The 26743-nt window shown below is 41.1% G+C and overlaps 1 protein-coding gene and 1 long non-coding RNA gene across 4 annotated transcripts in view; one reads left to right on the top strand and one right to left on the bottom strand.

Moving 5' to 3' along the window:
• The window catches only part of ubtd2 (ubiquitin domain containing 2), an 80495-nt gene extending 58067 nt beyond the window's left edge, over nucleotides 1–22428 (bottom strand). The window contains exon 1 of one of the 2 annotated variants that reach the window (XM_063053514.1): nucleotides 22280–22428. In XM_063053514.1, the coding sequence (XP_062909584.1) occupies nucleotides 22280–22349 (70 nt within the window). In that variant the 5' untranslated portion in view covers nucleotides 22350–22428. Of the gene's footprint in view, nucleotides 1–22219 lie in introns of both variants that reach the window. The other variant, XM_063053515.1, reaches the window with a different exon arrangement.
• A 128-nt stretch (nucleotides 22429–22556) lies between these two features.
• Nucleotides 22557–26743, top strand: part of LOC134348931 (uncharacterized) — a 30312-nt gene continuing 26125 nt past the window's right edge. For both annotated transcript variants that reach the window (XR_010018527.1, XR_010018528.1), the window contains exon 1: nucleotides 22557–22623. This is a non-coding gene — a long non-coding RNA (uncharacterized LOC134348931). The remainder of the gene's footprint in view (nucleotides 22624–26743) is intronic.

A 26743-nucleotide genomic window follows, 5' to 3' on the forward strand; every position in this document is an offset into this window, starting at 1 on the left:
ACACTGTACATACATTATTTCTACTTTATATCGGCTGTGTATTTTTACGTGTTATTTGGTATGATTTGGCAACTTCATAGCTTAGAGGTTACTGGAAAGCGCTTGCGCCGTGTTTCTGCCGAGAGCACTTGCGTGAGATTTTAGCTACGGAGAACAGTACAGGCAATCGTTATAGAGAAGTATTTCTAACTTATATAGGCAGTGTATTTATCATATCATTCCTGCTTTTACTATATGTTACTGTTATTTTAGGTTTTATGTGTTATTTGACATGATTTGGTAGGTTAATTTTGGGTCTGTGAACGCTCACAAATTTTTGCCATATAAATAAACGGTAATTGCTTCTTTGCATTACGACATTCCGGCTTACAAACCGTTTCACAGGAACGCTCTACCTTCAGATGGCCGGGTAAACCTGTATTAGTTCACAGCCTGTAGAGTACCACGACTAAACTATTTGGGTATTTGAAGCTTTGTATCCTCACTATTCATGTACAAGAGCCAGTTGCTTTTTTTGAACAAAGAAGCAACAATATCCCTTCACCACTACCCTCCTCCTGTCTGTTCTCACAATGAATATGTAATCTCCAATTGTTTGCATGATTTGTATCTTTGTTCTTTCTCTTGCATATGGAGTACTGGTCTTTTGTTTTTATTTTTATTCTTTTTCTTCTTTAAATGGGTTCTTTCAGGTTTCTTGCTTTGTGGCTACCTGTGAGCAAGCAAATCTCAAGGTTGTATAATTTCCACATTCTTTGATAATAAATGAATCTTGTATCTCTACTCCAATTACTTCCTTGAGATGGTGTTCTAAAGAGAAATGGAATGGCTGTCCATATGCTTATGAGACTTGAATGCTACTGATTCCCACAGCTACCTTGTCTACACTTCCTCTAATTCTACTCTATTCTTAGTTGTTTCCATCTGTGCCGCATGTTTTTTTCCTGATGACATCACCTTCTACGTGATTGTCTGCCATTAACAACTTTACTTAATCAGAACCTTGCCCCCATCCATTTTATTTTCTCCATTCTTCCTTTTCTATTTACTTTCAATTCATTCAGCCTCAGCAATCTGCCCCGTAACATGCTGACACCATTGCATTCATCTTTCCTCACCTACTGAAAGGATAATTCCCTCTAGGATACTCAAAGTCTCTCTTCCAAGTCTAACAATATCCATTTTAATTCCCACATTAACCTCCCAGCCAACTGCAAAAGATTTACTACTTTCGTCTCCTCTTTTCTCACTACACCCCCCCACCCCAAAGAAGAACAATTTCTACATGAATCAGCAACTTCTCTGCACTTCTTCCAATTTAGCATGTTATCTTACTGTTTACCTTTGCTCTGGGAAAGACAGATACTGATTGGATGATTATTTTCCAGAACATGAAAATTAGAAAGAAACTGAATGTTGAAGATTTTAAAATAAAAACAAGAAATGTTGGAAACACTCGGACAGCACCTGTGTAAGACACCCAGAACTTCAAGTCACCCGTTACCGCATTTCTCCACCTCTTGCACTCTGGTCTCTCAATCCCAATTTAAGCTGTTCCAACAAATCTCATGAACTTGAAGAATAACCCATTTTTCAATTAATCATACTGATAAAAATAACATTATTCAGCTGATCTTACACTCCAACACCACTTTCTTACACTTGACCCCCAATCAATTGACTTTTGCAAATATATAAAGATCTGTTGATCAATCAGCCAGGTGAACCTTTGCTGCATTCTTTTTTCCCTTCATATGCATAATATTCCAGATGTGTCACTAGGAATCAATCAACAGAACAATTTCTGTCAATCAACTTCTGTCTTTCTTCTCAAATCCTATTGCAATAGAAGTTAATATAGTTTGCCTCCAAAACACCTTCATGTTAATTTTCAGTGATCTATGTACAAGGATGTTAAACCTCCTATGAACACCAACATCTTTGGATTTCTCATTTAAGAATATTCTATTTTCTTGCTGGATGACATTAGACTTTATTCAATCTACAACTTCCTCATCCATTCACTTGACACATTTTACTCCCTGAAACTTGATCTTCTCAGCCAAATCACTGAAAATCTTTAAGTCCGAAGTCCATCAACTCATACCCCTCTATTCATAGCCTTCCAATGTCCATTTTATTCCTGTACCTGTTAGCTCTGATTTTGTTTCATAAAATTGCTGTCTATTTAAGGTCCAAATATACACCGGTTCCATTACCTACTCAAAAACTGACAAATAGTTAAAAGATTAGACAAATATGACTTCCCTTTTTGTCAACCCACACTGATTCTACTCAAGACTATAATTATTTTTCAAGTACTGTTATCAGTTCCTAAATTCTAGCCTTTTCATCCATTCCTGATGTAGTTATTGGGGTGTCAGGGAGGGGTAGCACCTCTGGTGGGGGAACCTGTCGCGTCCTTTTCAGGGTGGTTAGTCCACCTTTGGTCCCCACCTAGCACTCAGCTCTCACCTGTGGCTCCCTGTAGCTGTTTGCATGCGACAGTGGCCACACCCCGGGCAACGGCTTCGACAAGCCGGCTAAACCAGGTGAGGGTAGCCGACGGGTCTCAAACCCTCGGTGAGATAGGGAGTTGTCTGTCCCAGCATGTGAAGACAGACTCCGGCAGATTGAGCGGACGAGACCAATGGAAAGTCCAACGGTCAAGAAGGCGGTCTCTGCAAGCTTTGTGGAACGTGTAGAGCAGGACAAGACACAGAAGACATCCTGGTCATCCACTGCACCTAGTCCCATCTCCAGCCATCTAGACTCTGTCTTGCCACTGGATCCAGATGGGAATTGGGAAGAGAGAGTGAGGCTGACGTTGCGCAACTCTCCCTCACTTAAATCCAAATCACGCGCTAGTCTTGACACCATCATAATGGTGTCGAGGTCCTCATCGACGTCAACGATGGACGAACAACATTGGCTTTCTGTTTTCGCTCTTTCACCTGCTTAAATTGTTCAATTATAAATGCCATTTTTCAACTTGCAAAAAAATAACAGTGGAAAATAACTATCAATGCAATTTCCATTTCCATAATCACCTCTTAAATTCCTAAGATGCAGGTCAGCGGTCTTATGGATTTATCGGCTTTCAATCCCATTAATTTCTCCAACACTCATACTCTACCAACACTAATTCTTGTAAGCTCCTCATTTATTCCAGACCTTAGTTATCCCCTATTAACAGGTATTTTGTGTCACCTGTGAAGAAAGACACATATTTAACTTCTCTGACATTTCTTTATTCCCCAATTTAAATGACTCTCTCAGATCAACAGGATGGAGTGTTTACTGAGATCTTTAACCTCTCACTTTCCTCACTTGCAGACCCCAGTCAGTTCGGATTGGCAACACCTCCTCCACAATCTCCATCAGCACAGATGTACCATAAGACTGTGTGCCTAGACCCCTGCTCTACTTGCTTTACTCTTATGACTGTGTGGCTAAGCACAGCACCAAGGCCATATTCAAATTTGCTGACAACACCACTGTCGCAGACTGAATCAGCCTGGAGGAAGATTGAAATTCTGGCTGAGTGGTGACTCAACAACAACCACTTAATGTCAGCAAGACCAAGGAGTTGATCATTGACTTCAGGAGGAGGAAACCAGAGGTCCATGAGTTAATGCTCGAGGATCAGAGGTGGAGAGGGTCAGCGATTTTACCTCGGTGTTATCATTTTAGAGGAGCTATTCTAGACCTGCAAATTCAAATTATGAAGAAAGCACAGCAGCACCTCTACTTCCTTAAGAGCTTGCGAAGATTCAGCATGACATCTATAACTTTAACAAATTTTATAGAAGTGCGGTGAAGAGTATATTGCATCATAGGCTAGTATGAAACAAAAAAAAAATCCCTTCAACAAAAATTCCTACAAAAAGTAGCAAACATGGCCCAGCCCATCACGGGTACCATTGAGCATATCTACATGGAACGTTGTCACCAGAAAACAACATCCATCATCAGGGACCCCACCAGCCAAGTCATGGTCTCTCCCGTTGCTGCCATCAGGAAGAAGCTAAAGGAGCCTCAGGACACACCACCAGGTTCAGCAACAGTTATTACCCTTCAACCATCAGGTTCCTGAACCAAAGGGGACAACTTCATTCAACTCACCTTATCCATCACTGAACTGTTTCCACAACCAATGGACTCACTTTCAAAGACTTCATCTGATGCTGTCAATATTTATTGCTTATTTATTATTTTTCTTTTTATACTTGCAGTTTGTTGTCTTTTGCACACTGATTGAACCCCCAGCTGGTTATTCTATTATGGATTTATTCAGTGTGCTCGCAAGAAAATGAATCGCAGGATTGTATATGGTGACATATATAGATTAGATTAGATTATGAGGACACTCAGTCCTCGTTTATTGTACTTATATATAAATTTACTTTGAATTAAATAGAAATACTTTTTTTAAAATCTAGACTCCATGAATTCAGCCTTCACACTATTGCTGCTAATTTGATTTGCCTACTCAACTTAGAATTTCTGGTCTAATTAGCACTTCTGGCAACTTTATTCTTTATAGATATATGGATTTTCTTTTTGCAGAAGGAATTGAACCCTATTTGAACACTATGATTTAACCATTTATGTTTTGGGTACAATAGAGGACAGGAAGGTCTAAACTTAAAGTGAATTGCTTCGAATTGTTAAATAAAGATTAAATTTAATGTGTGTTCCCAGCATTCTGAGCTATCATTTCTATGTTTTGATGGGAGGTCAACAATTGGTTCAATACTGTGGCTTCCAAGTTCAAATAATGATTGCATACATTATGCGAGCAGAAATCCTCTTAAAACAATTAGAAGACAAATTCTAAACAGACATTTGATGGAAAAAAATCTTCAATTCTTCATTGCAAAATCACAGTTACAGGCTTTTAATACAAGCTTTCATGTTGTCCTGCAATCAGTGGCTCAATAGTACTGAAGTAATACTGTTGAGGAACATATAACAATTGCTAATTTCCCTTATTTTCCATAAACCAGCAGAAAATTTTTATTAAATTTCCCCCAAAACTGTCAGCTTTCATAGGATTGGTAAACATGCTAATCTGGCACCTGGAGCTATCTCCTTGTGGACAACATGATGCAGTGTCATGAGCTTAGCCGTTTGTTTACACAATAAACCATGTTGGCTGCTGTCAGATGCGAGCCACCATAACATTGTTTTTAAGAATAGAAACAGCCAGTTATTACAGAATATAAATGCAGGGATGTGTGCTTAGCCCACTGCTCTCTTCTCTCGACACCCATGACTGTGTGGCTAGGCCTGATGAAGTGTCTGGTAAGACTCTGAAAACCTGACCCAACCAACTGGCAGGAGTACAGGTTTCCCCCGCCATCTGAAGGTAGAGCATTCCTATGAAATGGTTCGTAAGCCGAAATGTCGTAAAGCGAAGAAGCAATTACCATTTATTTATATGGGAAAATTTTGTGAGCGTTCACAGACCCAAAAATAACCTACCAAATCATGCTAAATAACACATAAAACCTAAAATAACAGTAATATATAGTAAAAGCAGGAATGATATGATAAATACACAGCCTATATAAAGTAGACATATTTCTCTACAACGATTGCCTGCACAGATCTCCGTAGTGAAAATCTAACGCAAGCGCTCTCAGCAGAAAATCTCACGCAAGCGCTGTTGGCATAAACGCGCTCTCCAGTAACCTTTAAACTATGAAGCTGCCAAATCTACCAAATAACACGTAAAAATACATAGCCTATATAAAGTAGAAATAATGTATGTACAGTGTAGTATCACTTACCGGAATTGGGAAAACAGCCCCGAGCACACTGACGATGGTGTGTTCGACTGAATTGTCTTAGGCTGGGTGGCCGCCGACCCGATACATTGCCGCAAAGAACACAGCGGTAGCCGGGAGGCACACAGCACATCGTTAAGAAAAAAGCCGAAATAAACATGCTAATTAATTAGGTGCTGCCCGGCATGTAAATGTCGGCGCAGATCAGAGGCGATTGATCTGGGCCAACAATTACGTGCTAGGCGGCACCTAATTAATTAGCATGTTTATTTCGGCTTTTTTCTTAATGATGTGCTGTGTGCCTCCTGGTTACTGCTGCGTTCTTCGAGAATCAGTACAGTATCTGTCCAGGGCCCGGGTGTTGGGGTGGCGAGACACGGGGGTGTCATCTCACCGTCGATCAGGACAGGCAGCTCATCTTCTCCTATGACTGCCCGCCTTGATGTCGAAGGTCGAGGTTCGTCGTCTGCTTGTGGCTGATGTGGAAGGCTTGCTTGACTGCTGAGCCTCGCGCATTTTTCTATCATACGGTTGTTTGTAAGCACTCAAACCATCCTGCAAATATCCCCTAAACCTACGTACCCTTCAAAATTAATGTCGTACTTTATCATTGCAGCGAAAATCTCATGCAGTTGCTTCACTTTCTGCATTCGGTTTCGATTGTTATCCTTTCCTCTTCCAATTGCATCAGCTCTTCATCTATCAGTTCTTGGTCATGGGATGCCAAAACCTCTTCAACATCATCTTCGTCAACTTCCACAAGCCAAACTCACTTTGTCCTTACTTCGTTCACCACGATTGAAAGGCTTAATTATGTCTAGTTTTACGCTAAGTGTAACACCCTATTTTTTTCAGGCTTTTCTGACACCTTAGAACTCATCTTGCTAACGGCTGCTCAATGCAACATGTTTAAGCAATGCCGTTCCGAATCCGGGGCAAAGCGGCTGCTCGGGGCGCGCGCTGCCTTTTATCGCATGCTGATTTTTTCGCACGCTGCCTTTCTTCGTAACAGTGAAAACACCTTCTGAAAGTGAAAACAGGGTACTAATGTAGGTCTTTCGTAACAGTGAGGTTTCGGAAAGCGAATGTTCTAAAAGCGGGGGACACCTGTATTCAAAGATATATTCAATCTCTGACTGCTGTGGTTAGAAGTCCCTAGCTGCTTCAAAAGGTCAACAATTATACCAATGCCGAAGAATAGCAGCGTGAGCTGCCTTAATGGCTGTCATCCAGTTGTACCCACATCTACGGATGAAATGCTTTGAGAGGTTGGTCATGACTAGAATCAACACCTGTCTCAGGAAGGACCTGGACCCACTTCAATTTGCCCATCATAATAGGGCTACAGCAGACGCGATCTCAATGGCTCTCTGTGCGGCCTTGGTTCACCCGGACAATGCAAATACCTATGTCAGGATGCTGTTTATTGACTATAGTTCAGCATTTAACATTGTCATTTCCACAGTCCTGATTGAAAAGCTACAGATCCTAGGCCTCTGTACCTCCCTCTGCAACTGGATCCTCGACTTCCTAACCGAAAGACCACAATCTGTGTGGATTGGAAATAACATCTCTACCTCACTGACAAGCAACACTGGCACATAAAAGGGACGTGTGCTTAGCCCACTCCTCTACTCTCTCTACACCCATGACTCTATGGCTAGGCATAGCTTAAATGCCATCCATAAATTTGCTGATTGTTGGCAGAATTTCAGATGGTGAAGAAAAGGCATACAGAAGCAAGATATACCAGTTAGTTCAGTGGTGTCGCAGCAACAACCTTGCACTCAAATGTCAGCAAGACCAAAGAACTGATTGAAGACTTGGGAAGGGCAATTTGAGGGAACACAAACCAATCTTCAGAGGGATCAGAAGTGGAGAGAGTGAGCAATTTCAAGTTCTTGGGTGTTAACATCTCTGAGGACCTAATCTGGTCTCAACATGTCGATGCAGCTATAAAGAAGGCAAGGCAGTGGCTATGTTTCATGAAGGGTTTGAAGAGATTTGGTTTGTCAACTAAAACACTTGAAAACCTCTATAAATATACCTTGGAAAGCATTCTGACTGGCTGCATCACCGTCTAGTACGGGGGGGGGGGGGGCGACTGTGCAAGTTCAAAGTTACTGCAACTTGTAAAAACCAGTCAGCTCCATCATGGGTACTACCCTCTGTAGTATCCAAGACATCTTCAAGCAGTGGTGCCTTCGGAAGGTCAATCATTACAGACCCCTACCACCCAGGACATACCCTCATTGTTTCCAATGGGAAGGGGGCATAGAAGCCTGAAGGCACACACCAGCGATTCAGGAACAGCTTGCTCCCCTCAGCCATCTAAATGGACATTGAACTCATGAACACAATACTTTTTTTCATTTTTGTTTTTTTTGCACTACTTATTTTAACCTAACTATATATATCCTTACTGTAATTATTTTTTTCTTTATATTTATTGGTCATATATTTCACTGGACTGTAGCTATAAACAAATTTCAAGACATATGTTGGTGCTATCAAACCCAATTCTGATTCTGGTTAAGAACTAGTATTGTGATTAGGATACTAGGAAATATTGAGGAGAATTACATAAACAATGAAGAATGAAAGAACAAATATTACATTCTCCATGAATCAAGCTTGAATTTAAAACACTAAAGATTGGGGTATTTAAAGTTGCATCTTGTCAAAGCTATGTTTCTGCATTCTTTTAAACACTGGTTTAAGAAATATTTTGCTAGAATTGGGCCTATCCATAAATTTCTCTTCACACGATTAAATTAATTAACATGACAAGCTTCTGCTAAATGTGATCTTTTGGCAACTCCTCAAATTAAACATGTTGGTGCAAGAGCAGTAATAAGCATTTTAGAAGTTTGTGTGCTTTGTTTTTGAAAAAATAATTTACTCTGAATCAGACTCCTTTTCAGTTGCTTAAGTGAGCTACAGTTAATCTTAAATAAATCATGTTTATAAACTCAAAGGAAACAAAACAGCCTAATTGAATTGGTTCATAGGATTACATATATTTACAGTTAGACAAACAAGGTTTGAGTGAAAATTTGAACTGTAATATCTGTTTAGAAAACCAAGGGTATTTTGACCACAATTCATACCTAGATTGCCAGTTGTGGCTAAGGGAGAAATTCTGGTTATGTCTTGTTTTGGGTCCCTACGGAACAAAGTAGTCCAGGCTCTTGATATTTGACTGATCGCTAGGTTATAGGCCCTCTGTTATCATAACAGGGTGAGGTAATCCAATGACTTCACACAAATGAAATATTTTAAAGAATAAAGCCCAAATCTAACAAAATTGTACATTACAAAACCCTTCACAGCATTAAAATATTTTAAGGAACTTGGCAAGCCTGTAATCAGACAAAAACATTTAATACTGAGCCAAAAGAAGCATCATTAAGATAAACAAGCATAAGGAAAATGCCTAAAAAGAGCAAGTTAAGGCAAGACTGAAGCTTAGGAAAGGATTTCCAGAGTTTAGAGCTTTGAGCTTTGAAAGCTAAAGTCACGCATATCAATGGTACAATAGTTAGTATTTACAATGAATGCATAAAATAGTAAATTTATAAACCATAACAATGAAAATGTATGTGTTAATAGGATGGTGGAACTAGAGTGCAGATTCACTATTTTGATATTTCAATAAATTACAGAAAGCAACAGATGATAATTTCAATACATGCATTTTAAGTTACTACTGCCTCAGATCATCTATTGCTGAAATACTCATCCAAATTTACAGAATAAAAGATGGTTTCTACCTTCTACCTCTGTAAACTGGAGGTCAGAAAATATATTGTTTCTAACATCCAAGTTCAAGAAATATCTGACAATCTATACTGATTAAACCAAAGCATCGTTTCATAATTTTCATCCATGTTTTCAAATATTCTGTAGCATCACTCACCCTTCCCCCTCCACTGTTGGCAAATATGCTTACAACTACATGAACACTACCTTCTGAATTCCTTTTCAAATCCTCTGCATTGTCCCTCAATATATCCTTTATAACTTTTTTTCTCTGCCTAAGCTTTTGATCATTTGTTCCAATATCTCACTAGGTAGCTTGGTGTGAAATTTTGTTTGTTGATTTTCCCATTTGTGCTTTGAGAGTTTTACGATTGTTTTGATTCAATATAAATACAAATTATAACTAAAGTGGAAGTAGGTGATGATATTGATTTGTGAGCAAGACACTTTTCATTAGAGACCTCAACTTAAGAAAAAAAACACACCAGTTGCCCAATAAATTCAATTAGTCAAAACTAGAAACAATATGATTATGGTTAAATTCATTGAATGTACCAGATAGGGAAATATTGTAGTATAGCATCTTCCAATTTCTGTAGCCTCCTGGAACTTAATTAGTTGCTCAAGGAATGAGAGTGGATTGAGCTTTCAGGAGTAGCGTAGCTGGCTAATAATTGAGGAGATGAAAACAGTCAAATGAAACATTGCAAAGGACTAGGAGGCATTTTTCTGTTTTTCGCTTTCCTCTCGCAAAAACGGTGCACTAAATCAGTTGAAAACAAAATGGTAAAGTTATTGTTTAGAAAATAGGAAATTAGCAACAGTCTACTTGGCCTCTCAAGCCTTTCATTAATAATTATGGCTGATACGCCGTAAGCCTCAAATCCTCTTCTGTGCCAGTTCCCTATAGATCTTAATTCCTTGATTCCTCAAAAATAAATCTACTTCCGTTTAATTATCAGTGATCTAGCCTCCACAACCCTTCTTGTTAGAAAGTTCCATAGATTCACCACACTCTGCAAGACATTGCCATGCAACACAGTTAGAAAAGACAGACAGCCTGCTGATCTTGTAACTATCTCCCATTAGGGGATATATCACAATGTTTACCTTGCCATGCCCCTAAGATTTGAAACACTTCAATAAAATCACACTTACCCCTTATTATACAGAACCAATTATTTTAGCTGCTCAGTCCCAGGAAGTCGCCAACTGAAAATCTTTCAGATTTTTTAAGTAAGAGGGGGAAGATTTGTTGGTAATTAATAACTTGCACAATTGTAACAATATACTTCCGTTTTTAAGCTCCAAGACAATAAAGACACCATAACTTGTACTGACATGAAATGATGGATGTTTATATTTATTTCACTGAAAGAAAATGCAGGCAATGGATCAAATGGAGTCATATGTTCCACAAACCAATTAAATTTTGTTCAAGAGAAATAACTCCCTTGTTGTTGTGGATAATACACTGAATAACAATTAATGTATAACTTGTTTCTGCACAGCAACTTGTATACAGGTTTAAATACTGCACAAAGTGCATCAGAATTCACCATCCCAAATAAACAAAGTTCAATGTAAATTAATTATCAAAGTACATATATGTTACCATTTACAACCCTGAGATTCATTTTCTTGTCGGCATCCTCAGTAATTCCATATTAGAATAATCATAATAGAATCAATGAAAGACTGGATCAACTTGGCATTCAATTGATGAGCAAAAGTGAACACACCATGCAAATACAAAAAGCAAGAAATAATAAAAAATAAATAAGGAATAAATATCAAGAATGTGATGAAGAATCCCTGAAAATGAGTCCATAGTTTGTGGGAACATTTAAGTGATGGGGCAAGTGATATTATCCTTTTTGGTTCAAGAGCCTGATGGTTGAGGGGTAACAACTGTTGCTGAACCTGGTAGTGAGAGTCTTGAGGCTTCTGTGCCTTCTTCTTGATGGCAGTAGCAAGAAGAGAGGATGACCTGGGTGGTGGGGGTCCCTGATGATGGATGCTGCTTTCATGCGACAACACTCCATATAGATATGCTCAAAGGTGGAGAGGACTTTACCCATGATGAAATGGACCATATCCACTACTTTTAGTAGCTTAGTACTACTTAATACTACTAGTAGCAACCACGTTGTTGACAATGTGGAGGTATTACTCAATTAAGATGTGTAGTCCTGCCAAAAACATTGTACCTTTTAAAATATGTACAGTGGAATTATATACAGGTGACAATAATCTCATAATACATGTCCATTAAAAGCAATGCGGTATCAAATGGCCAATGATTAAGTCAAAGCATATACTCTAATTTGGAGAACCCAGTGGTAAACATCTCAACTACAATTTTAAACCACGGTGAGTCAACTTTATAAATAGACAAGGTAGATATGTTAAAATTGAATTTTTCTGCAAAACTTTGGTAGGAACATTCTGCTAAACTGAATCAGAAAGTCAACAGGCTCATCAATTTTCTTGAACTGCAAATATTGTATCTGCAAGGTAATGAGCATGAATATATTTTATTGAATACTGTTAGTTATCTCTCAGTTTTTTCTTTACTCAAGAAGCTTCCCAACCACAATTGCTCTCAAAAGGGACAAGGAACCGTTCATTTTTTTAAAAACCAATAATAGTGTTTAGAGTGAAGCTACTCCTGCAATGATGTTGGATAGAAAGTTCTAGGATTTCTAGAAGTTCTAAAGGTATACGGCGTTTTTATTTCATTGACTTTAACACAATCAAAATCAGGTTTAATATCATCAACATATGTTGTGAAATTTGTTAACTTAGCAACAGCAGTACAATGCAAAATATGATAAATATAGAAAAAATAAAATCAATTACAGTAAATGTTTTATCAATAGTTTAATTAAAAATAGTGCAAAAACAGAAATAAAAAAGTGAGGTAGTGTTCATGGGCTCAATATCTATTTAGAAATTGGATGGCAGAGGGGAAGAAGTTGTTCCTGAATCTCAGTGTGTGCCTTCAGGCTTCTGTAAGTTCTTCCTGATGTTAACAATGAGAATAGTACAGTACCATAGTTAGGGTGCCCGAGACTTTTGCATAGTACTCTAATTGTCAAATTGATTACACAATGTCTCTCTGGTCCTTCCAACTCTCTCTCCTCTCCCCTTTCCCCAACCATCATTTCCCTTCTCCCTGCCCCCTTCTCATACTCCGTGCACAACAGCACCCAGGTTTATCACTCACGTGTCATGGAATTTGTTTTTTTTTTGCAGAGCAATGTAATACATCAAATTACTACAGTTCTGTGCAAAAATCTTAGGCACTATATAAGTATGTGCCCAAGACTTTTCCACAATGCCATATATGGCTCAAACAGAAAAATGGTGGTGGTCTTCCACATATCTATTGTCCGCACCTTTCTTGTGTCTTGTATGGTATTGAACTTCTCAAACATTATTGGAGCTGCACTTATCAGTTCAAGTGGTTAATAGTCCATCGTATTTATGTCCTGTATGCTTGGGATGGGAACAGTGGTTAAGAGGTATAAGATAGCAAGGCTAAAACTGCCCAATACTTAGAGCCAAGGTAATTACGAAGCTGATCTAGCTAAGTTCCTGGTCAATGGCGAAGCCTCTCCATCAATCAAAATCGTTCACTAACGACTTTATGATGGAAAAAAAAGTCACTGGAGTAGCAAATGGTTAAATTAAGCACAGTGGTCTAAGAAAGTACTCCAGCAATGTTCGGAGGCTAAAATTACTAATGCCCAACAACCAGTTTTTCTCCTTTGTGTGAAGCAAAAGTTCAATCATAGGATATCAGATCCCTCTACAATCCCACTCATGACAGCATACTTTCTTGAATAGAATCCAATACATCCTTCACCACCACTACCTTCTTTTGCCTGGTTGCTCTTGTGTTTAGATTTGCTATAAACTCCATTTACTCCCTCCAAATCAAAGTGAGACCATGGGAACTCATATGGGTCCAAGTTATGCCTATCACTTTGTGGGATACATGGAATAGCCCTCATTTTTATCTTAAATAATACCTTCCCCTCACATTTTTTCCAGTACTCTGAGCTATTGGTGCTGCTACTTGCTTTCATATAGGACTCAAAAGTTTCATCACTTTTACAGATAATTTTCAATCTAGTCTCACTTTCTTTGACTTTCCCCTTCCATTTCATGATTTCTCTATCATACAGCATGGCTTAGCAACCAATATCTATTACAGGTGTATAAACCCAAGATATATAGTGACTGCACTTCCTCCAATCTTTCTTCATGCAAAGATTCCATTGCATCTTCCCATTTTACCCACAGGAAGGTTTCTGTTGTGCCAATGATACCTTCCACAGCAGAGCTTCCAGTGTTCCACTGAACTGCTGTCAATCTACACCCCCACCCACCAGTGTAGTCAATAAGGAATTTGCATGGTCACCCTGTGAACTTCAGCCCAGGTACTCCAGATTTCTTCCACAGGCATGCTGTTTATTAAATTAACTGACTATCGTAAATTATCCTATGTAGGTACTTGGCAGGAGAATGGGGGTTGTTACTGAGCCTAGTTAGAAGGCTAAGTTGGAGAATGCAATTAACACAAATTACTCTGAAAACCAGCATTGACTTGATGGGCAGAATGACCTCATTTGTCATGAGGAAATGTGGAATAATATGCCCAAATGCATCAGATCTACCAAAGCTTCTTGATGCCATATTTAGTTAAGTTCTGCCTTCACGGCAAAGGCAGTCATCTGCATCTCATTTCTAGAATTCAACTATTTCATTCAAGCCCAGAATTATTCCCAGTAAAACGCTAGTGAGACATTGATGAATGCTGTTTGATAGCACGGTTGGCACATCATCCGCTAGATATATTGAGCGTTATTGCTTGTGGGACAATGGTACAACAAATGGGCCTGCTTTTTCCATATAGTTCCAATGACCAGTTTCGATGATGTAGGACGATGTCTGTATTAAGACCATACATTCTCCCTGTGATATGGGTTTCCTCCAGGAGCTCCCATTTCCTCCCATGTGTTGAAAGATTAATTGATGATTAAGTTGCTGCTAATGTAAGAGGTTAATAGAAAATAAAAGTAAATTCCTTGGTGTTAACATTTAGAGGATCCGTCCTTGGACCAACATATCAGTGTCATTACAAAGAAGGCATGACAGCACCTTTACTTTCTTAGAAATTTGTGCAGGTTCAGAACATCACAAAAAAAAAAGGCTGCATGGTGGTATAGCACTTTGCAATGCCAGTGATGGGAAGATCAGGGTTCACTTCCTGCCGCTGTCTGTAAGAAGTTTGTACATTTTCCTCTTGACCACGTGGGTTTCCTCCAGGTACTCCTGTTTCTTCCCATATTCCAAAGATGTATAAGTTAGGGTTAGTAAGTTGTGGCATGCCATTTGGCATCAGAAGTATGGCAACACTTGTGGGTTGCCCCAGCATATCCTCAAACTGTGCTGGTCACTGATGCAAAATGATGCATTTCTCTGCTTTTTTCAATGTCCATGTGACAAATATGGCTAATCTTTACTATGACGAACTTCTACAGATGCACAGCAGAGCACATCCTAACTAGTTGCATCAATGCCTGGTACAGAATCACCAGGAAGGGAAGAGGCTACCAGGAAGAATTAGTTACTGACCAGCGCACAGACAAAGCCCTCCTAACACTGAGAACATTTATATGGAGTGGTAACTCAAGAAAGCAGCATCCATCAAGACCCCACCACCCAAGCCGTGACCTCTTCTTGCTACTACTATTGGGGAGGTGGTATAGAAGCCTTAGGTCAACACTCCACCAGGTTATGGTACATTTATTACCCTAAAACTATCAGGCTCCTAAACTAGTAGGGATAACTTCATTCACCACTACTCTGAACTTATTCTGCAAACTATAGATTCACTTCCAAGTACCCTTTACATCTCAAGTTCTCAGCATTAGTTTCATTTGCTGTTTACTTTTTTTCCCAATGGTGTTTGCCAGTCTTTATTCATGTAGTTTTTCATAAAATTCTATTGTATTTCTTTTTTCCCCATAAATACCTGCAAGAAAATGAACCTCAAGGTAGTATATAGTATAAAATTCTAGAGGAACTCAGCTGGTCTGGCTGAGATCCTCCTTTAGGACTGGAAAGGAAGGGGGAAGATGGCAGAATAAAAAGTTAGGGGAGGGGAAGGAGGATATGGAGTATGCTTCAGGATTGTATATGGTAACTTTGACAATTCATGTGATAGGAGAATGATATTCCAATACGAATCAAGTGAGGATGGTTAGATGATAGAAATCTGCAAGTATCAGAAGCACTCACATTTAAGTAGCTTGTGAATACTTGAAGAGTTGTGAGCAGCAGTTACAGGCCAACTTGTAAAACATCAAGTATGCCAGATAGGTCTTTTTCAATCAACACACTGTAGTTATAACTGAATGAATGGCCTCTCACTGTGCATCAATTTTTCTGCCATTTTGTGAATTGAATATATTGCCCAGAAGAGCTACTGCAGCAATTCATGACGATGAGATAACGGCCATCACCACTGAGCTTGGGACAAGTCAAACAGGTGAAGAATTTTCCACTGATAGCTTGCGTGATTAAATGCTGCCTTGATGTTAAAGATGTAATAGCCCAAGAAATGGAAGGAGAAATACAGGCATTTGAACCTTCGAACCTGCTCCAACATTCTTCAAGATCAAAGTTAATCGTTTATCCTCGTGTGGTCATTACAGCGATTTGGATGTCTCGGAGCAGGAGTGGCTGCTGAGTGTGCTGGGCTTTAAATGTTTCAAAAAGGACAGGGAGGGAGGTAAAAGAGGTGGGGGGGGCTGGCATTGCTAATCAGGGCTGCAGAAAAGGAGGAAGTCATGGAGGGATTGTCTTCTGAGTCATTGTGTGTGGAATTCAGAAACAGAAAGGGAGCAATAACTCTACTGGGTAATTTTATAGACCCCCCCCCCCAATAGTACAGTAACATCGTGCAGATATGGAGGTAGATCACGGAATGGTGCAATAATAATAGGGCTGTTGTGCTGGAGGATTTTAACTTTCCTAATATTGACGGGCATCTCCTTAGAACAAGGGGTTTAGATGGGTGGAGTTTGTTAGGTGTGATCATGAAGGTTTTCTGACCTAATATGTAGATAAGACAACTAGAGGAGAGGCTGTACTTGATCAGGTATTAGGAAATGAACCTGGGGTGTATGGGGTGTCAGGGAGGGGTAGCACCTCTGGTGGGGGAACATGTCGCATCCTTTTCAAGGCAGTTAGTCCACCTTTGGTCCCCACCCGGCACTCAGCTCACACCTGTGGCTCCTCACAGCTGTTTGCATGTGACAGCGGCCACACCCCGGGCAATGGCTTCGACAAGCCGGCTAAACCAGGTGAGGGTACCCAACGTGTCTCAAACCCTTGGTGAGATAGGGAGTTGTCTATCCCAGCATGTGAAGACAGACTCCGGTGGATTGAGCGGACGAGACCAATGGAAGGTCCAACGGTCAAGAAGGCAGGCTCTGCAAGTGTCGTGGAACATGTAGAGCAGGACAAGACACAGAAAACGTCCTGGTCATCCACTGCGCCTAGTCCCATCTCCAGCCGTCTCAACTCTGTCTTGCCACTGGATCCAGATGGGAATTGGGAAAAGATAGTGAGGTAGATACTGCGCAACTCTCCCTCACTTAAATCCAAATCACGCGCTAGTCTCGACACCATCATAATGGTGTCGAGGTCCTCATCGATGATGGACGAACAATAGGAAATGAACCTGGTCAGGTGTCAGATTTCTCAGTAGGAGAGCATTTTGCAGGTAATGATCACAACTTTACGAGAGTGCTGGAGAAGGATAGAAGCAAAAAATTTGGGAAATCATTTAATTGGGGTCAGGGGAAATATGATGCTATTAGGCAAAAACCTGGCAACAGATGTTCTCATGGAAATGTATGGCAGAAATTCAGCAAATGTTCAGGGGACATTTCAGGGACTCAGGGATTGCAAGGTGTTCTGCATAGGTATGTTTCATTGAGGCAGGGAAAGGATGGTAGGGTAAATGAAACATGGTGTACAAAGGATGTAGAAAATCTAGTTAAGAAGAAAAGCTTATGAAAGGTTCAAGAAACTATGTACTATTAGAGCTCTAGAAAATTACAAGGGTGCCAGGAAGGAGCTCAAGAATGAAATTAGCAGAGCTAGAAGGGGCCATGAGAAGGCCTTGGCGAGCTGGATTAAGGAAAACCCAAGGCATTCAACAAGTAAGTGAAGAGCAAGAGGATAAGCCGTGTGAGAATAGGATCAATCAGGAGCGATAGTGAAAACATGTGCATGGAGCTGGAGGAGGGAGCGGAGGTACTTAGTGACTACTTTGCATCAGTATTCACCAGTGAAAAGGACCTTGGCAATTGTGGGGATGACTTGCAGTGGACTGAAACACTTGGGTGTATAGACATTGAGAAAGAGGATGTGCTGGATCTTTTGAAAGGTATTAAGTTAGATATGTCACCAGGACCAAGTGAGATATACCCCAGGCTACTGCTGGAAGCAAGGGAGGAGATTGTTGAGCCTCTGGCGATGATCTTTGCATCATCAATAGGGACGGGAGAAGTACCAGAGGATTGGAAGGTTGCAAATGTTGTTTCCTTGTTCAAAATAGGGAGTAGAGATAACCCAGGAAATTAGAAACCAGTGAGTCTGACTTCAGTGATGGGCAAGTTGTTGCAGAAGATCCTGAGAGGCAGGATTTATGAGCATTTGGAGAGACATAATCTGATTAGAGGTAGTCAGAATGGCTTTGTCAAGGGGAGGTCTTGCCTTACAAACCTGACTGAATTCTTTGAGGATGTAACAAACACATTGATGAAGGTAGAGCAGTGGATGTAGTGTATGTGGATTTCAATAAAGCATTTGATAAGGTTCTCCATGCAAGGCTCATTCAGAAAGTAAGGCATGGAATCCAAGGAGACCTTGCTTTGTGAATCCAGAATTGGCTTGCCCTCAGAAGGCAAAGGGTGGCTGGGAAGGTTTGTATTCTGCATGGAGGACAGTGACCAGTGGTGTTCTGCAGGGATCTATTCTGGGAACCATTCTGGGATCCTTCCTCTTGGTGATTTTTTTTATAAATGACCTGGATGAGGAAGTAGAAGGATGGGTGAGTAAGTTTGCTGATGACATAAAAGTTAGGGGTGTTGTCGATAGTCGAGAGGATTGTCAGAGGTTACAGCAGGACATCGACAGGATGCAGAACTGGGCTGAGAAATGGCAGATGGAGTTCAACCCAGATAAGTGTGAAGTGGCTCATTTTGGTAGGTCAAATTTGAAGACAGAATATAATAATAATGGTAAGACTCCTGGCAGTGTAGAGGATCAGCGAGATCTTTGGGTCTATGTCCATAGGACACCCAAAGCTGCTGAGCAGGTTGACAGTGTTGTTAAGAAGGCACAGGGTGTGTTGGCCTTCATCAACCATGGGATCTGGTCACCTTGCCACAGGAAGGATATGGATACTATGCAGAAAGTACAGATGAGATTTACAAGGATGTTGCCTGGATTGGAGAACATGCCTTATGAGAATAGGTTGAGTGAACTTGGCCTTTTCTCCTTGGAGAGACATGATGAGAAGTGAGCTGATAAGAGGTGTATAAGACGATGTGAAGCATTAATCGTGTGGATAGTCAGAGACTTTTTCCCCAGGGCTGAAATGGCTAACATGAGGGGGCATAGTTTTAAGGTGCTTGGAAGTAGATACAAGGGGGATGTCAGAGTGGTAGGCACATGGAATGCACTGCCAGTAACGGTGGTGGAGGCAAATACAATACGGTCTTCTAACAGACACCTAGATAGCCGTGGTCGAGTGGTCGGCGACTTGGCCGGCTCCCCCACCGGACTTAGTCTGGAGAGGAGGGTGTGAGGACACCCAGTAGGACTTAAAAAAAAAGACCTGATAAAGGGCAGATGAGCTCTTTGTGAGCCAACGCTATCTTCCATGGAAGAGATTAAAGCCTCACCACCTATCTACGAATCGTATGCTATGCACCTAGTTAGAGGAGACATGATGAACTTGGGCGCTGCACTGTGTGCCTGGACCTGCCCAAGGCCTCCGCCTAAGGAAGGGCCGAGCTCGAAGAAGCGGCCGCGGCTGGAAGCCAACACGGCCTCGGGCTTGAGTTCAGCGGCCATCGAGAACAAACTGGAGGAGAGGTTGTACTCGGTGCTGTCGTAAGATCGAAGAAGATGGAGGTGCATAGCCGCCAACCCCAGATTCGGGACGGCACCCACTGACTGACTGAAATAGGTATATGGAGCTTAGACAAATAGAGGGTTATGCGGTTAGGAAATTCTAGGCACTTTCTAGAGTAGTTTGCATGGCTGGCAATGCAGTGGGCTGAAGAGCCTGTAACGTACTGCAGATCTACGTTATTCTCCCACCTTATCCCCATATCCATTGTTTACCTTATTATCCAGAAATTCATCATGTGTTCTGCATATAACTATGAAAAGGCATCCACATCCACCTGAGTTGAGCATTCAAAGATTTACTACACTGAGTACAGGAATTTTTCATCATGCTAAGTGGCCTATTTCTTATTCTCAATTTGTGCTTTCTACATCAAGATCCATATTCCAGAGAGAAGCACTGCGGGCCACTTTGAATTTATACCTTGCACTCAAGTCAAAAATAACTTACCTTCCAGTATTGCTCAAACTTAACAGAAAGAGTTAAATATCTTCCATCTTGTTATTTGCATGCACGCTCTTCATACTTGCATAAGAAATAAAAGCATAAGGAACGGGGGGTGGGGGGGCGCAGGGTCAGGACATGCAATCTTTGGATGTGGTCTGCCATTTATTGACGTGATAAGTGATTTTCTACCACAGTGCCATTTCCCTGCAGTACATACAGATCTCTCAAATCCAGGAACTGTGTTGCTATTAATACAATGACCAAGGTTCCACAATTCTCGTCAGTAAGACAGTCTTCTAATTTAATAAATTTCTATTTTAAACAGTGCACCTCTAATTCTGAGACCAATCACTGGTTCTCGATGCCTCATCCAAGGAAATATTTTCACTCGCCATTCCTTCAATTTTCAATCCACATCAAGATATTATTCCAATTCCTTTAACCTCTCCGCTCAACTCCTGTGTGGGGCAATAAGCTTTCTGAAAATCAAAATACACAACATCCCGATTCGACTGGTCACATCCTCAAAGCAGTTACTATCATCTCATTCCATAAAATCAATGATTTCGTGCAAGGCTGTTTTGCTATTTGGAACCCCATGATTCAGGAGTTATTAAACTGGTTCAAAATTTGAGCAATTCCAATGGATCACATTTTTGATCACACTTTTCATACCATTAAGGAGTTAGCACCAATTCTAGCTACCATTTTTGGGGGACAGTTTCCTTCAGGTCAAACTTTATTTGACAGGTTGTACTCATACTCAACTAGAAGAGGAATATTTACTTTTATTTGATATTTAGTGAAGAATTGGGATGGGATGCAATTGCTCAGGTAGTCTTTCCATCTGAAAAAGGGGCATAGTAAAAAATTACAAACTTCTAACCCAAAGCTTCAGTGTGCCAGGGGAATTTTTAAATTCGAAATTTGTGAGTCGTTGAGGGAAAATTTAGAATGCAACTATAATACCTTAGAAAATAATGGCTTAAAGATAATGCACTATTAAAAGCTTTACATTTCCTTTTTAAGGATCAATAATCTGCAATTTTAAAAAATTGATTTAAAAGTATAACATAACAACTTCTTCTCACCAAGTAGTTTCATTATTCATGAAAAAGTTAGCTGGGCATCATTTCTTCTAAAAACGTTGTTATCCTACAGAAACTTCACAATGAATCAAGAGAACATCTGGAGAAAACTTTCTGATGGTTTTTTCTTGGTCAAAATGCCAAGAATGAAAAAATGTAGTAAAGAAGGTGCTAGACTTTTTTTCCTTTTCAAAATCAATTACTGGCTTATTAAACAGTTATTTCTGAACTTTACAGCATAAACAAAACTACAAAATTGTGCAGCTCGCAAGAGGCCCATGTCATGAAGTCAGGTTGTAGTTTTAAGAATAGTATCACCGCTAGGACTTGGGTTGCCAGTCGTAACTTTACAGCTTACATCGTGTTTAACAAAAATATCCCAAATAAATGCTTCATAAAACGTTACACATCTAAACATGCATTTTATATAAAACAGAAAAGAGAAAGATGGGAATGCAGATCAGTACTTCTAATTACACACCAAATTGCGAAACACAAACGATATTCTAAAAGAATAGAAACATTTCTATCGCTTTTAAAAACTGTCTCCTTTAGGTTTAGTGAGGAAAGGAAGCATCATGCTTTAATGTGAGCAAGAGAGAGACAAAGGCAGAAGATCCCCGTGAGCTTCCAGCCACTAGAAACCATCCCACGGTAGGCAAGAGGAGCATCCCTCTGATCGAACATCAGCCCCGGCCTGAAACTAGGGAGGCGAGCCGACGAACGGAGAGAAATACATCCTCCTGCACTTACCCCGGGCTGACGGAAGGAGAGACTCCGAGGCTGTGAGGCTGGCCCGGGCCGGACTGGGGAAGGGAAGGGGTTACGGAGCCAGTGTGAGGCCCATACTCAGAGTTTCACACTCACACCACCGGGGGAGATACAAAAACACCGACCCAAAAACTAACCAAAATATCAACTTGAAAGGAGAAGCACTGTCGCCACCAAACACCATCGGTTTCTCTTACCTCCCGTGCCGTCCGAGTTTTCGTTCAAGCTGCCCGAGGAGTCATGGTGAGAGCCCACACAACCTCCCATGGGTGAGCTGTTGTCACTTTTACAACAGACCAACTACCACCCGCAGCCTCAGCCGGCACTGGCTTGCTCAGCCGCGCAATCCCGCGGCTCCTCCCCCAGCGCGCGGCCGTCGACGCCTCTTTCCCCAAAACTGCGCGCTCCCCGTATCCCCTACCTCTCGCCTCCCGCGGGCGCGGCCCCGCGACACTCTCCGATCCGACGTCATGACGCTGGTGGACGACATCGGCGTGTTGGAGATGGGGCGATGTGAGGGAGTCTTCCTCCAGCTGGATAAGTAATTTTACTCCCAAACCTTCCCTCCCAGCCAATGTATCAAAATATAAGGGAACAGAAACGGCCTATTCAGTGTGCTCTTCAATACAATTCCAGCCCCGAGTACCTGCATAGCCATCGATTCTCTTAGTGTTTAACAAACTGCAGACAGAAATACTGTAGACTGACCCAGACAAAGTGTATGATATCCAAAGCTTGGCTGCTTTTTTCTCATGCATTTTCTGGGTCGTTTGCTTGTAACTTACTGGATTCTGGTGGATGACCAGGCTCAAATGTGAACTGCATTATTTTCTGTAGATATGGCTGGGGGTGGGGGGGAGGAGGGGGGTAGGTGAGGTCGTTTCTGAGATGCTGCTCTCCTTACTCTTTCTCATTCAAAGTTCCTCTTTCTGATGTTGTGATGGTATTGAGTTTGATTGAAGACCCGAAGCCTATCCAATATAAATAGCCATGAGTACCCTTACTAAAAGGAGGTTTTACTGTAACTATCCAATCTTCAAAGACTAATTTGCTTCCCTGTTCATTTAGACCCAAAGCCCTATCCAGTATAAATTGCCATGAGTACCCTCACTAAAGGGAGGTTTTACCGTAACTACCCAATCTTCAAAGACTAGTTCACTTCCCTGTTTATTCTCCACAGCGAGTTTAGCTGCCAATACCCACTATATGAGCAGTAGGTCCCCCTCCCTACCAAGGATAAGATATTTCCTGCTAGCAAAGTAGTTTAAACAGTTCATTTTTTTCAGTGATACATATTTACAGTATATCCGAACAACATTCTTAAAACAAAATTAAAACTCACAGAGGATTTCTATCTTATAAAAGACTTCTAAATTACAAACAACTTCAAACACATGAAGGATTTGTAAAACACGGATACAATCCCTATGAGCTAAAAAGACATGCCCATGAACAACAGACGAACCAGTCATCTGTTGCAGAAATCGAAGGTAGAGGAATGGACTCTAGTTCTTCCTATGTTTCTTCCATGCTTCTTGATGTTGCTTATCCCATTTCTAATATGCTTGAAATGTTCTCTTTGTTTATACAGTTTCTTTACCACAGGTGACTTCACACCCATGTGATATTCTTTCATATATCTTTTAGCACGAATGGTCTAAAAGCTTTTTGGAGACACAGATCCCAGGTACCCACAATTAATGCCATGAAGCTAACTTCCCTGAGTACATAAACCTTTTAGTTTACTAATAGATCACTTATTGATATGGCAAGTGATAGTCTCCATCTGGTCTGCAAGCTTACTAAACAACTTAGCCAATGTTGTCTGATTTGAAACAAGCTCAATTAAGTAACCCATGTCTTATATTGCACCTCTTCAGCAATTAGCCTTATGCTATGAGCCAGCAAGTTTGTGGCTCTATAAAGCTGATTTTCCCACTTACATTAAGAATTGAAGATTGGCTCCCATTTATGACCAGAAGCTAAACAGTTGGAAGTTTAATTTACAACTGTTTGATCTTTGCAAGTTGCAGCTGCTGAATTTAGAAAGCTAAGTTTGGCAAAAAGCAAGAATCCCCTGGCCTAGAAAGTGAATATCCATCACAATGCATGACCTCTGTATTCTGGATGCCTGTAACAGTCCTTCTCCACTTGAGAAGTCAGGTGCACAGATTGTTTTCTCTTTTCGCTGGCATTCTCTTCCCATGACAGAGCTCAGGTATATGAACGACATAATCTGCTGAATGCAGCTAGTGCCTCAACCTGGGAGAGGACACTGACATTGGTTTGCTCATTCAATATTGAAGATTGTTTACTGTCATTCTACAGTACACAAGTGTAAAGGAGAATGAAATGATTGTTACTGTGGATCCGATGCAGCATAAAGAAGAGAATAAGCATAAAAAACACAATAAAATACAAAAATATAGATAAATATGGAAGCAATTCTATAAAACGCAGTAACTTGCATACATAGACTGATTGAATGTACATAGTGATACTAGGCGATGTGTATGCAGTGATGGTGGGTTAATGGGTGGAGGTGTTGAACAACCTGATGGCTCGGGAAGGTAACTCTTTTTGAGTATAGTGGTCCTGATGTGGGTACTGTGTAGCCTCTTCCCTGATGGGAGTGGGACAAACGGTCCTTAAGCAGGGGATTCTTCATGATAATGCTGGACTTTTTTTTTGGCACCTTTCTGTATATATGCCTTTAATGGTGGGCAGGTTGGTGCCAGTGCAGCATTGGGCAGTTCTACTTCCTGTCTGCCAAATGCAGTTTTCATACCACACAGTGATTCAGCATGTTAGCATGCTCTCAACTGTACAGTTGATATGTATTGATACGTGTAGACCAGCTCTCTTCTGCCTCCTCAGAAGGTAAAGGCACTTGTGGGCTTTCTTGAGTGTGGCAGATGTGTTCTGGGATGATGCTAGATTGTGCTAGATGTGCACACCCAGGAGCTTGAAACTGTGCACAGTTTCTTTGCTGTGCCACCAAGGTAAGAGGTGTGTAAGTACAGAGTCAATAACCATCTCTTTTCCCTTGTTGACATTGAGGAAGATGTTATTTGCCTGGCAGCAGGCCTCGAGCTCCTTCACCTCTTCTCTGTGGGCTCATCATTGTTGGTGAAAAGCCCCACCACTGTTGTGTCATCAGCGAACTTGACATTGTAATAGGTCGGGTGTTTGGCATTTGTGAGCGGAGTGCACCCTCCAAAGATTACATCCCTACACAGATTCTCTCCCCATTAGGTGAAGAAATGTGTTCTCATTTCCCTATTTTTGAGACTGACTGCTGGTTTTAAGTAACCGAGCCAAGGGGACATATTCTCCTTGTATCTGCCTCTCATGCCCTGCAAAAATTTTGCATGTTTGAATGAGATCAACTCTCATTCAGGGAACATGGACCCAGTCTGGTTAACCTTAAACACATAACGAACAGTCGCCCCAGGGTTCAAAATAATGATCCTTCAAAGCTCTTTCTCTATCACAACAATATTTCTGTGATTGGAAAGCTGAGCTTGCTGGGCCTGAACACCTCACTCTGCAACTGGATCCTAGACTTCCTGACTGAGAGACCTCAGTCAGTCCAGATTGGAAGCAGCATCTCCAACACCATCTCTAGCACGGGGGCCCCCCAGGACTGTGTGTTCTGTCCACTGCTATTCACTCTGCTGACCCATGACTGTGCAGCAATACACAGCTCGAATCACATCATCAAGTTCGCTGATGACACAACCGTGGTGGGTCTCATCAGCAAAAATGATGAGTCAGCATACAGAGAGGAGATGCAGCGGCTAACGGACTAGGGCAGAACCAACAACCTGTCTCTGAATGTGAACAAAACAAAAGAGATGGTTGTTGACTTCAGCTGGACATGGAACGACCATTCTCTGCTGAACATCGACGACTCCTCCGCAGAGATTGTTAAGAGCACCAAATTTCTTGGTGTTCACCTGGTCCCTCAACACCAGCTCCATAGCAAAGAAAACCCTGCAGCGTCTCTACTTTCTGTGAAGGCTGAGAAAAGTCTATCTCCCACCTCCCATCCTCACCACATTCTACAGAGGTTGTATTGAGAGCATCCTGAGCAGCTGCATCACTGCCTGCTTCGGAAATTGCACCATCTCGGATTGCAAGACCCTGCAGCGGATAGTAAGGTCAGCTGAGAAGATCATCGGGGTCTCTCTTCCCGCCATTACAGACATTTACACCATACGCTGCATCCGTAACGCAAACAGCATTATGAAGGACCCCATGCACCCCTCATACAAACTCTTCTCCCTCCTGCCATCTGGCAAAAGGCACCGAAGCATCTGGGCTCTCACAACCAGACTATATAACAGTTTCTTCCCCCAAGCCATCAGACTCCTCAATACCCAGAGCCTGGACTGACACCAACCTATTGCCCTCTACTGTGCATATTGTCTTGTTTATTATTTATTGTAATGCCTGCACTGTTTTTTGCACTTTATGCGGTCCTGGGTAGGTGTGTAGTCTAGTGTAGATTTGTGTTTTTTTACGTAGTTCAGTGTGGTTTTTGTATTGTTCATGTAGCACCATGGTCCTGAAAAACGTTGTCTCGTTTTTACTGTATACTGTACCAGCAGTTATGGTCAAAAGGACAATAAAAAGTGACTTGACTTGATTTGTTATAT

The sequence above is a fragment of the Mobula hypostoma genome, chromosome 7, assembly GCF_963921235.1.
Source record: "Mobula hypostoma chromosome 7, sMobHyp1.1, whole genome shotgun sequence".
NCBI classification, from domain to species: Eukaryota; Metazoa; Chordata; class Chondrichthyes; order Myliobatiformes; family Myliobatidae; genus Mobula; species Mobula hypostoma.